Source organism: Brachionichthys hirsutus, chromosome 17 (genome assembly GCF_040956055.1).
Source record: "Brachionichthys hirsutus isolate HB-005 chromosome 17, CSIRO-AGI_Bhir_v1, whole genome shotgun sequence".
Taxonomy (NCBI): Eukaryota; Metazoa; Chordata; class Actinopteri; order Lophiiformes; family Brachionichthyidae; genus Brachionichthys; species Brachionichthys hirsutus.
The window spans coordinates 4,953,334-4,965,478 of NC_090913.1; the positions used below are offsets into that span (position 1 = coordinate 4,953,334).

The 12,145-nt window shown below is 40.5% G+C and overlaps 1 protein-coding gene across 1 annotated transcript; it reads left to right on the top strand.

The window, feature by feature from the left end:
- The first annotated feature begins 1,033 nt into the window (after positions 1-1,033).
- On the top strand, positions 1,034-12,091 carry hpgd (15-hydroxyprostaglandin dehydrogenase). The gene is made up of 7 exons (XM_068750636.1): positions 1,034-1,531; positions 2,097-2,220; positions 3,716-3,822; positions 5,444-5,540; positions 9,484-9,560; positions 9,702-9,865; positions 10,682-12,091. Exons 1-7 carry the CDS (start codon positions 1,439-1,441, stop codon positions 10,803-10,805), a joined length of 786 nt encoding a protein of 261 aa, XP_068606737.1. The 5' UTR covers positions 1,034-1,438; the 3' UTR covers positions 10,806-12,091.
- Positions 12,092-12,145: the final 54 nt, after the last annotated feature.

Consider the following 12,145-nt stretch of genomic DNA (forward strand, 5'->3'; position numbering starts at 1 on the left):
AGAGATTTAAATGAGCAAAACAATCGTTTGGATGTTGGGAAGGAGCTTAAATTGTTCTGTATCTACAAATGTTCCCCGTTTCTGACGGATCAAGGATTAAGCGCTGTCATCCAGGAGGAGCTCGGAGTATAGCCACTGCTCCGCCGCGTTGAGAGGACCCAGATGAGCTGGCTCGGGCTAGTGATGGGTTAATGATACCTCAAGGAGCGTATTGACACATTACACAAACTGTGTCGACACTGTATTGACCACTCAACAGTGACCTCTGTTGTAGATCTGAAATCATTGCGGGTAAACAAAATGAAAAAAAGATGGAAAAACTTGCATGCTGTAAACCCAACATTAGCCTGTGAAATAATATTTAATCTTTATTCAATTGCTAGTCTCTTACTTAAACTATGATCATCTTTGTATAATATCATTTTCTCCACTTGTTTGCTGAGTGAAGTTTTCATGTGAAGGGTTCAGAGTTGGCATGTAAATTATAGCAAATTTGTATGTAATAAAATTCAGAGTTAAAATGTTTATGTATGGGATTTTGTTAACCAAAGTGTTCAATCATATGAAATAACACACTAAAAATTGATTCATTCACACATTTCCGAGAACGATCCATGAGTGGGAGCATGTACAGCGTGAATAAAATAGGTCCAAGCACCAAACCCTGTGGAACTCCATAATCAACTTCTGTGTACGTAGAATATTTATCGTGAACATGTATAAACTGAAAGTGTGGGGATATTCCTGAGACTCACTCTGTTATTCTGTAAAGTATAAATTGTGATTCATTGTCGTCAGCAGCTGTTTGTTTCCGTTCATTTCAACACAGTGTGCACACCAACGTGCACAGACCTGAACCCTTGTGTAATATTTCACTGAATAGCACTTGCATGTTATGTAACAGCAATCTCGTAGTAGACATTTGATAAGCTAAGAAGAACATAGTGAGATCGGCAACTTGGAAAAGCTTTGACAACTGTTTTATTGTCTGCAAGAAATACAGATGTGTGAATATGAAACAGGAGAAGGAGGGGAGGAAGAGCACAGAAAAAGGCAGAGAGGGAGGTGTTCAGTAAGTAGGGGGAGACAGGAGGGAAGGTACAACAAGCTGGATAAAACCTGTAATTATGAACCTACGGAGTTTATTTAGACTTTGAGTCTCTCTCTCTCTCTCTCTCTCTCTCTCTCTCTCTCTCTCTCTCTCTCCCCCTCCCTGACACAGATGCAGTGTTGGTATAGACTGATAAGCTGGGGGGGGAGAGGGAGGGAAAACAGCTAAATAGAAGAGTGCAAACAAACATAGGGTGAGAAAGTGTGCAGCTAGAGCAGATGGGTTACTAAATACTCAGGAGAGGATAGAACGAATAGTGAAAGAGTAGTGACAGACGGAACGAAAGAGAATAATAGCTGCAACAGGTTTGGCTGCCGTGCTGGGATCATGTCTCTGACTGAAAAGGTGGCTCTGGTGACTGGGGGGGCTCAAGGCATTGGGAGAGCCGTTGTCCAGTCACTCCTTCAAAGCTCAGCCAAGGTCAGTGCTGCTCTAATTGCCTCCATTCTGCAGCTTCGTATTAGAAATAAACTGAAATGTTTCTGACTTTACTCCTTTGTTAAGCAGCTATTTTGTTGAGTGCCTTCTCCGCTCATCAAACACAATCTGCTTTGACTTAGAGCCTGCCAGTGGACTGACAGCACTGACTCTACGTTTACTTTAATGTCACCATGTTGCTGTTTTCCCCATTTTTCAATGGAATGAATCGGTAATGTTCAGTAGAAATACACCGTGTGTTCTTTGTGTTTTTATTGTTTATTTTTTTCAATACACCATGAAGGTAACATACATGGGAAAAAGTCAAATAAACGTCTTTTTGGGATATTTGACATAATTGGTAACTTGTGAAGTGACTCACTTTGCAGCATGAAAATACTTTTCTGCATTTTGATTCAATTTCCTGACAAGTCTGCTAATGACTGAGTGCAAAGGTTTGCAGTCTGCATGTGTGTGTGAATGTCAAAGTCGCGAACAGATTTCTATAATAATAATGCCTTTTATTTATATAGCGCTTTTCTCTCAAAGACGCTTTTCTCTGGTTCAGGTGGCTGTGGTTGACCTGAACAAGACCTGTGGTGAAGAATGCAAAGTACAGCTGGATGCCGAGTTTGGAGAAGGCAGCAGCACCTTTATTTCATGTGACGTGTCCGATGGAGATGCGCTGAGAGGTAAGGATCAAAGATGAGCACTTTAGTTAAGGGACAATTTGTTGTTATTGATCTCTGTTCAACTGATTGAGTTAGAACCTTTATTACTGTATTATTTTATTGACAGTAATACCAATAATTGTGATCCACCTCTAAGGTTTGTGATTAAGGTGGCCATAGCTGACTTGAACAATACCTTTCCAGAAGAATGCAGCTACTTAGCCGAACAGACTGCAACAAGATACCTGTGACATTTGTGAAAACAAGCTGCAGGCAGTTGACTGTATCCTATCTTCAGGTCACATTCATTGTCCAGCTAAAGCAAAGCTTGTCTGGACTTGCTTTGCGGTAACGCTGTCCTTTATTTCACACTGCAATGCTCACTGCATCATGTGTGTATTTGTTTTTGTTTTTTACTGCCGTGCACTACTTCTTTGCAGCGGAGCTGTTGCTCTTTAATGTTTGTGTAAGTGTGGGCATGTCAGGATGAGACCCAGAATAAGTGGAAAATAAAGTGTGTGCTAATGAAAATGTTTTTCAAATGGTAAATACGAGAGGAACAAGGTTTCATTGTCTGGCATTCACAAAGTAAATCCCTGCAGGCGGATGGCTGTGGAATGCTGTTTGGTGTTGCTCCTAACTATGTGGAAGTCGTCAATATGGGCAGGGTGTGAGTTGTTTTTTTTATGTCTGAATGCAAATTCAAGTTTGTGGGTTTGATTTTTTTTGTATGGGTTTTACATGCATGCACACCTGTGTATGTACAGTTGTGTCTATATCATGCAGGTCCAAAGTCCGTTAAAGGCGTTTGTTACCACAGGTGTCCAGGTGAGTACTTACCTTTGTGGGTTTCTCACCTGACCTTCAAAAACGTCTTGATTGCTCACATGAGGGTGGAAACAAGCTAGGCAGGTCGTTCGTTGTTTTCAGTGGCAGTATTGTCTGGAAAATCGGCTAATATGCTAACAGTCATTCATCTTCTGTAAGTATTTAAGAAAGGAGAACCGCGATGTAGAGAGGGATCAAAACGCACGTGATTCTCATCATTAGCTGCAGCAGCCGGTCACTCACTGGCTCACATTGAAAAGTAGCACAGGATGAATTTTTCTTTTTTCAGGTTGGATTTTGTTTTTGTGCACTGCGGAGATTTTCGCTGCGCGAAGACCGCATCAATTACCGCGCATCAATTACCGCGCAATTACGCACAGCTTAGAGGGAACGTTGCACATGAGCGATTAAAAGACCATTAAAACATCATAAAAAATGCAGTAAAAGACAGAAGCTACCATAAATACAATGTTGCTGTGCTTCCTATTAGTGCGCTTGTGCAGGAATTTCCCTTTGGGATTAATAAAGTATTCTGAATCTGAATGATTTATTTACGAGAACAACTGCAGCTGGAACAAAGCTGTTCCTGTATTTCTTGTTGTTTTTTCCAAAGTGATTATCCAGGATTCTATGGAATATTTCTATCCTATTATCCTAATATTATCCTATTTTTTTCTCTGTGGAATAGATGCATTCCAGAGGACAGTGGACACGTTTGGTCGTCTGGACATCGTTATAAACAATGCTGGCATCAACAATGAAAAGAACTGGGAGAAGACCATACAAGTCAACCTGGTAAGACGCTCAAACTCAGGGTGAATTTTCATAATTTTTAGCGTCCGTATTTTTACAGAAATCGAGGCTTAGATCATTTCTGAACCCGCTTTGAGCCAACATGACACAAAGTTCCAGTAATGGTTGAACACTCACATTTTAGTTGGATTCTGAGCCAGACATGATCACAGGTAATGAATTTGTAGAAGACTATTGTTGTTGTTGTTGTTGCTCCTCAGTGAATCTACTCAAACCACCTTACTGTAACAGGAGGAGCTCTCGCTGGTCTGGACAGCCATCAAAACCTCTGACAAAACATGTACAACCGTATTAACTCTGATACGTTTTGGGCCAGCGCTGGTTTGTCCATCTGACTGTTAGCAAGTTCACTCGAAAATTAGCAAACAGGTTTTGAATAAACCTGTTTCAAGCATGTGGGAAGGGGTAGGGAAGCTGTTCTTGGCAGAGGGAACAATTTCAAAATACTGAAGTGTGCTTCTTAGTTACTTGCGTTTGTTGTATTGATTCAGTGTTTTCTTCTTCTTGTTGCTGTTTAGCTGAGCATTTAATATATTCATAAACTACAGCCTTTGTCAGGTCAATTCAATTCATTTATATTTATATAGTGCTAGAAAGTTATCTCAAGGCACTTTATAAGGTCACCCGTTATTACAAATGGGTCTTCTGAATAAAGTACCACAGCATTTGCCAACCAGCATAAATAAGCTACAAATTTTATTCCATATTAATATATAAAACATAAAATCTTTGCCAGAATTCAAGTTTCATTGTCCCTAAAAGACCTGAGCAACACCCCCTCTGCAGCCCCTTCCGACTGAGGCTGGACTGAAGCCATCCCCTCAAACTTGATGACAATCATACAAAGCCTGCATCCTGCTAAGCAAAATCCCAGCATGCAGCTCAACCTCCCGCTGTGGAAAAGCATGCCCAGCTTCCCAGCGTACACAAATAACAGCGTGACTCTATAAGCAATTAACCAAATATTTATTTTTAGGGGAATTAAAATGATACAATAAGGGGCATGTATACCTTTATCAGCTTTTAATGGCGCTGTCAGACCAACAGTTTCGAGCCTCCTACGTCTCACTGTATTCATACCAGTACTAGGAATGCTACATTGTGTAATCCAGTGGTTTGGATAGCGCTGTCACTGCATGGCATACAGCAAAGGTTATGCTTAAAAATATCATGTTTAAAGTACAACTCCAAGCTGTTGTTTATGTCGCCGGTGCGTGATGTCCGGATGGCCTGGAAGAGCAGCCAGCTTAGGCAAAACGGAAATCAACAATATATACCGGGAATGCACTGCCGGTGTGGAGATGATGTGGAAAACAAATGAATGATACGATTGCAGGAATGGCAGTATCTGAAATGAAAGATTTAATGATTCGGTCGGTTGGTATGTTGGATGTATATTTCAAAGAACGTGTTACTCATCTCATCCCGTGTTTTTTGTTGGTGCAACATTTAGCGATCATTAAACAACATCCTCATCAGCCCGGCAAAATATGCGTCTCTCAGCAACTGTTGCTTTTATTCATGACACACAGATGAGGTTCATGAAAAGCATACAAGCCTGTGTGAAGGCTAAAACTGACGATGTCGGTCTTTATTTTTGCAGACTTCGGTAATTAAAGGGACCTACCTGGCATTGGAGCACATGAGTAAAGAGTACGGCAAGGAAGGAGGCATCATCATCAATGTATCCTCCATGGCAGGTACGAGCGATCAATCGATAGATAGATAGATAATTTGAATGAACTAATTTTGTACTATAAAAAATTGGCTTTATAGAAATATCTTTATTCAATCTCAGCTGTAATACTACAACAGGGGTGCCCATTACGTCAGTCGCAAAGGTAGGATGGTAGATCGGATGGCATTAAAAAAGAAGACGTCAGTCTATCATCCGTCTGCACTGTGGAATTTGTGACTTGATTCCACCATACTAATTTAATGCCTATAGGCCATGTGAGTTTTGAGGAAATGTCAGCCAGGTTTGGCTCAGTGGGAAAAGTTTCATGTTCCCAACAAGATCCATATAAAATGGAGGCATTGGCTTCTTAGAACTTGTTGCAAGAAGAATCGGTGTTTGCTCTTCTGTCCAGTCAACTTGAAAGGCTCAGATTTCACTGTCAACTTTTTTTTATCCTTGATAATGTCATATGTTATGCATGTTGAGAACTTGAGCCGAGAGTCACCCGAGCTGCTCCACGGAGTGATTCCAGATGTGGCTGTGAAGTATGCTTTCAATTACCTCTTTTCCTGCTAGATGAAATGGTCTTGATGAAAGCCTCTCACAGTCCATAAACCCATGTGCTGCAGACTGTTTGAAGACCCATTAATTAAAAAAAATTAAAAGCACATGAATTTAGTATTCACCAAACATTCTCCTTTATGAAAGACATATTTATTTATGTCAAAATGTCACGACCAGTTCATTTCTCAGAATCTCTCAAATGCCCAGTCTTTGAAAGCAGCACCATTTGTGTGTGTGTGTGTGTGTGTGTGTGTGTGTGTGTAAGAACAAGAGAGGTACGGATGTGGGGTATCTAGAGAGCAAAATAAAGATGAAGACAAAACTTTATTTTAGACACAAAAGTGCGGAATGATCTCAGTCCAATAGTTTATGTATTAGTTGATTTTTGATTTGCATGACACACACACACACACACACACACACACAAACCTACACACACACGCACACTGTCCTCATGGGGAAATACTTTCCATGTACTTTCCTTCTGAAATTGAGCCTGCTTGCTTTAAGGTTGCATCAAACTACAGCATTGTGCAACTTACAAAGAAACCATGAGTTCTGTAAACAAGTTGTTTATTTCCCTGTGCTTAATTTGTTGTTTTGTTTTTGGGATTGTGTTTCTTTTTTTTGGGGGGGGGGGGGGCAGGATTATACAAAAACTACACAGCAGATTTGAAAGAAGATTGATTAAATTTTGCAGCAAAGCCCGATCCAGAAATTGCTTTTCATTTCCTTGGGTTGGGCCATCTGATGCCATTTGGCGAAGGACACACACTTAATTGTATGTGTCGTGCGCACGTTACACATTTTATGTGTCATATGTAGATTTGGAAAATCCCTCGACCGCCACTTCACGTCAGCCATTTCTACGAGGATGTATTTGATCGGTTTTCAGCGTGCTGATTGGCTGTTCCTTCCACCCCCAGAGGAGTAATATCCTGTCGATGACAACAACAATACTTCGGATAGAGCTATGGTTTCACATTTCACTTGCTTATCTGGAACAGTCAGTCCACGTTTCCCACGGTGTGAAAACAATTCCTTTGAGTCTGACGTCACCAAAGGACGTCAGGCTTTGAAGGTAACCTTTTCAGAAATGCAGCATTATTCCGGTCTGTCTTTCTGAGGATTGTATGAACGTTAATAAATAAATAAAAACAGATTATTTTACTATTTTATGTTGTGAATGTGTGTGCTTTTTTTTATTCTCAGAAATTGCTTTTCATCCATTTGTAAATCTAAAACTGTACAGCCTCCAGTAATAGCAAACATATGGTGCTTGCTCAATAATGTGAGTGTGTGTGTGTGTGTGTGTGTGTGTGTGGGTGGGTGGGTACTTTTCCTAACTTTTTAACTTCCATTTTGACAGCAATGTATTTGAGCTCTAAATATCAGCTCCAAGTTAACATTGTAGTTGCTTAACGTTCAACATTTCCTTTAAGTCTTTTAAGTTTAAGTTTTTCTCAATTACTTTGATCATTTCTTGAAGCAGAAACGTCAGCGCGCATAGAGCCGGATGCTCGTACGCTCTCCACCTCCAAGTGGATAGAAAAACTCCTCAATGGGATTGAGGAAAGGAGAGTACATATGGTAGGAAAGCCATGACCATCCTTGGATGAGGAGTGAAGCAGGCCTTTATGGAAATTCACGTTGTCCCAAACACTAACCTAATTGTGCAGACGAGGCCCTTTGAGATCTCATTTTCAGGGATCGAATCAAGATAAAGGCGGTCCAAGAAGACGAGGAGCTTCTGTGCATTGACTTGGGATGTGATATAGCAAACTGAAATAGCAGCGCTGCACTTTCAGTTTGTTCCAATGAGATTCTTGAATGGTGTTAATGGTTTTACAATATTTTGTTGATTGATTTTTTTTTTTTATAAAATGAAGGAGAAATTAAATAAATTATCTTGTGAATAATTAACAAGTGGTTTGGAGATTTGTCCATGTTGTTTTGAAAACGTAATATCAGCTTCAAGAAATGAGCCAAATCAACTGAGAAAAACTTACTATATATGTCATCGTATTTTAATATCAGACACTCTGTAAATCATAATTGTATAATCCCCCCTCTGGATCTTTCTATGTTTTCTGTCAATTTTCCTTTTCTTTACGTTTGGTTTAAAATGTTTCCGTGTGAATGAATGAATGTGGTGAAGTGAAAGCGATAGCACGACACGCTCCCTGTGATGCATTTGCATTCTTTCCATCCTTGTAGCTGCTTTATATTTGCTGAGAACTTTATGACAGCCTCCTCTACTGCCTCGGTTTGATGACGTAGAATTGCTTGACTCATCACTGCTTTCTCGTGGGCATAGGACTTAAAATTATTGCGAAAATTGTATTGTTAAATGTCGATGATTTATGTACTAAGGACTTTCAACGGAAACAAGACCGCAAGGGCTTTTTTGAAATGCTCCTCTTAGACAGGATGTTTGACTTTATTCGTACTGTAATACATGCTACTGTGTGACTGTACTTGTACTCTAACATTCTATCTAATAAATATATTCGTCATCATCATCAACATCCCTGCCAATCTAAGCAATATAGAAATGTAAAATGTGGTCACTCATACATTGTTGAAACAGAGTGAGCCATTAGCTGGAGCAACATTCGGCTACATGTTTGTCTAAAAGGAAACTGACTCTGAAATGACTGTTTTTTTGCCAGCGAGTGGGTTCGTGGCTTTGAGACATCTGCTGTGCACACGAGGCTCGTGCAGCAATGATAACCGAAAGCAGCCGATGAGCCCTGTGTGCACAACAACGGCTCATCTGCTGCGGAGCTGCCTTAATGGGCCCAAGGAAGAGGACGACTCAAGGTCAAGAACATGGCAACATGACACGCCGAGTGTTTTAACCAAGTAGGGGAGACAGTCATTTGAATGTATAGGAATGTATAAGAAAAAGAAAAAAAACATTGTTCTGCTCTTACAAATGTATTAAAGAAGTGCTTTGTAAAGAACGGCTTCGCATTACAGTGCGTTGTTCCCTGTTCTGATAACCAGCACCTCCCAAAACGTCGACGTTGTACAATTTGCATTTGGTTTTCCTCTTCTTGGAATTAGCTGCTAACTGCGACTTGCTGCTTTCTAAATCCTCTGCTTCGGGCCGCGCCTCTAATAAGTTGATCGATATTTGCAGCCTTGTTTTTGCTTCCCCGACTTCCTTCCCCACTTCCCACAGATGTGCCTTTCAGTGCTTTCATTACCTCTGCAGCTGTCGCAGGGTTGAAACTGTGTTCACACAGAACATCAGGGAGAACTTAATTAAAGCCCTGCCTTGAAAGTGCTGTGTGAAAGGGGGCGGCAGCCCGCATGGTGAGGGGGTTACTGATAATTGCACAGCGTTGCTGCTTGTAACATGTCTCTTCTTTTGTCTCCTGTCTTGTGCAATTCAGCCTTCCTGCATTCTCCTCATCAGCCTGTCTATACTGCTACTAAACATGGAGTAATGGGCTTCACCCGAGCTATGGCGGTAAGGCACACAAGCACGCACTCTCCGTGAAACAAAAAACAACAACTACAACACTGTGGCTGGTAATCTTTCAGTTTTGCAGAATAGGATTTCCTCCAAGCAAAGCAAAACTCAACAGCTCATTGTTAGTGTTCTTCGCAGGACGCTTCCTCTCAGGGCAACTACGGCGTTCGTATCAACGTCCTGTGCCCGGGCTTCGTCGACACCCCTTTGCTGCATTCGGTGGAAGATGAAAACAACATGGGCAAGTTGGTCAAGTTCAAGGATGAGTTTAAAGACAGCATGCGGAAGTTTGGCGTTTTACAGTAAGTGAACTCAAACACAATAATAATAATACATTTTATTTATATAGCGCTTTTCTAAACACTCAAAGTCTCTTTACAAGAGGTACATAAGTTCAAAACAGCAAAGCAATAGAGACAGTAAAATATGAACGTGGAAATAAATTAGATTACATATAAATCAAGATTTTCCAATTTACTTATAATTGAGGCTTTTTCAAAAAAATCATATCCTGTAAAATATGCATTCAATTCACTCACTAAAAATCACAGTCATAAAAGGGTCTGACATGCATGCATGCAAAATATTTCCTGGATCTGATCCAGAATGAGGTCAGGAAAAAATATAAAAAATTTAACATTGAAAACTCCATTTACAGATTCAGAAAGCAGCTAAAAAATACACATCAACTCTGATTCACTTTTACTTTCCGAGCTTGGTGTAGAAAGATAACAAGAACAATTTAGAACCTTTTGATGATGATCCGGATCACCATGTGGATCCAGGAATTTTTAAATATATGACTGTTTGGCAGATGTTTGTGCTCTCTGATTGCTTTTCTAGTCATAAACTTTGTGTTATGGCTCCAGCCTATCTTGCATCTAGAGGTAGAATCCAACATGTCTACCAGCATGTCCAGACATTTTGTGCACAGAGATTGTTTTGAAAACTTTGCATTGTGGATTTGAATGGGAAGCGAAAACCTTCCCATTTTCTATAAAGAATTGTATGTTTATTTTTTAAACTGGATGATGCATATTCCCACACAGAATCCACAGAACTATACAATGGACATTGTCTCATATTGTGCCGTTTGTCCTGTCTGCGCTTGCTTCCAGGCCGTCGCTGATAGCGGAGGGCATGATGATGTTAATCCTGGACAGCAATCTGAACGGCGCAGTAATGAAGATCACCTGCTCCAAAGGAATTCACTTCCACACCTATGAGCCCATGTCTGCTTGATTCTCAAGCTGAGCCGGAAGCCAGCGCTCCTGACTCCTGGCAGCTAAAGCGGTTGATCCCGTTTGGCTTCGACACACCCAGAAATCACTCAGGATGCCAGTTAAAGCCAATGGCTGAACAGCATCGGCGCACCGCGTGGCTCCGACAGGCGAAGATGACCTGTCTGATTTTTCATAGACAATGTCTCAAATCCAAGTCTTGTTTGTCTGATTGAACGATTTAAATTTGATGATATTAAGAAATGCAATAGAGGTCCGGTGTTTTCACAGGCAGTCACAATCTAAAATGTTCATGAATGTTTTGTTAACCATTGTCAGGAACATTTCCTGCTCTTCTATATGATGTCTATATACACATTATAAAATGGGAGCCATGGAAAGTGTTTACTGGTATTGTAAATGGACTGCACTTATCCCATCACCTGACCACCATTACAATCTAAATCTTTCCTTTGCCCAAGAACAATTTAGCCAACAACAAAACTGTATCACAGCAGTAAGAAAAAACACAAAGTCACCCTGACTATACAGACTAATGACAACAGCTGGGCTGCGTGTCCATGACCGACATTCAGGTTCAGGGGCGCCTGCGATCGCAGAAACGTTTTCACGTGCACCAGTCCGTTGCGTTCTCCAGGTTCCTCCGACTCTGTGCTGCTGTGAGCTCAGCCACATTTGCAAAATACTGTCATGTTAAATTTATGTCTTGTATTTAAAATGAACAATCACAAGGACATGCTAAATGTGACTGAAGGCCGTGCACGGGCGGCAGTTGATTTGCACGGTTTAAAAAGGATCATGAGTCGTGAGTACGGCTGGCAGTGAGAAGGGGTCGACAGTTACGTACTCCTTCAATACACATTTGAAGATACTTCATAAATACTAGTTAATCAATAGCTTGTTACAACTGTGAGTGTTACTTCTTACAGTACTTGTATGCAGTTGTGAAGATATGAAGTTACAACTAGTACTAAACGGTTCCTACATTAAGATATTTTTTGTTCTTGTAAATCATAAGCATGAATATTTTTCTTAGCTCCACTGAGGAGCCGTTGTTCGTAGTTTTCTAGGATCATTCACAAGTTTTTCTATAGTCTGAGCCTCATCCATGTTGGCAGGACGTTGTCTCTTGCCACAGGTCCCATCTTCTATGTGCTTTATGAATTATTTGGGGTGGGTTTTTTTACTATTTCCGGTGCTCGTTTAACGTTCCTATTTCTGTATTGTAGATATTTTTGCAATGCTATCCGCATGCAAAGAACACAAAGATCATAAGTCTCATATAAATCTGCCGTTGTTGCTTTATTCCAATATTTTCATTTTTACAACAAACAGTAAATC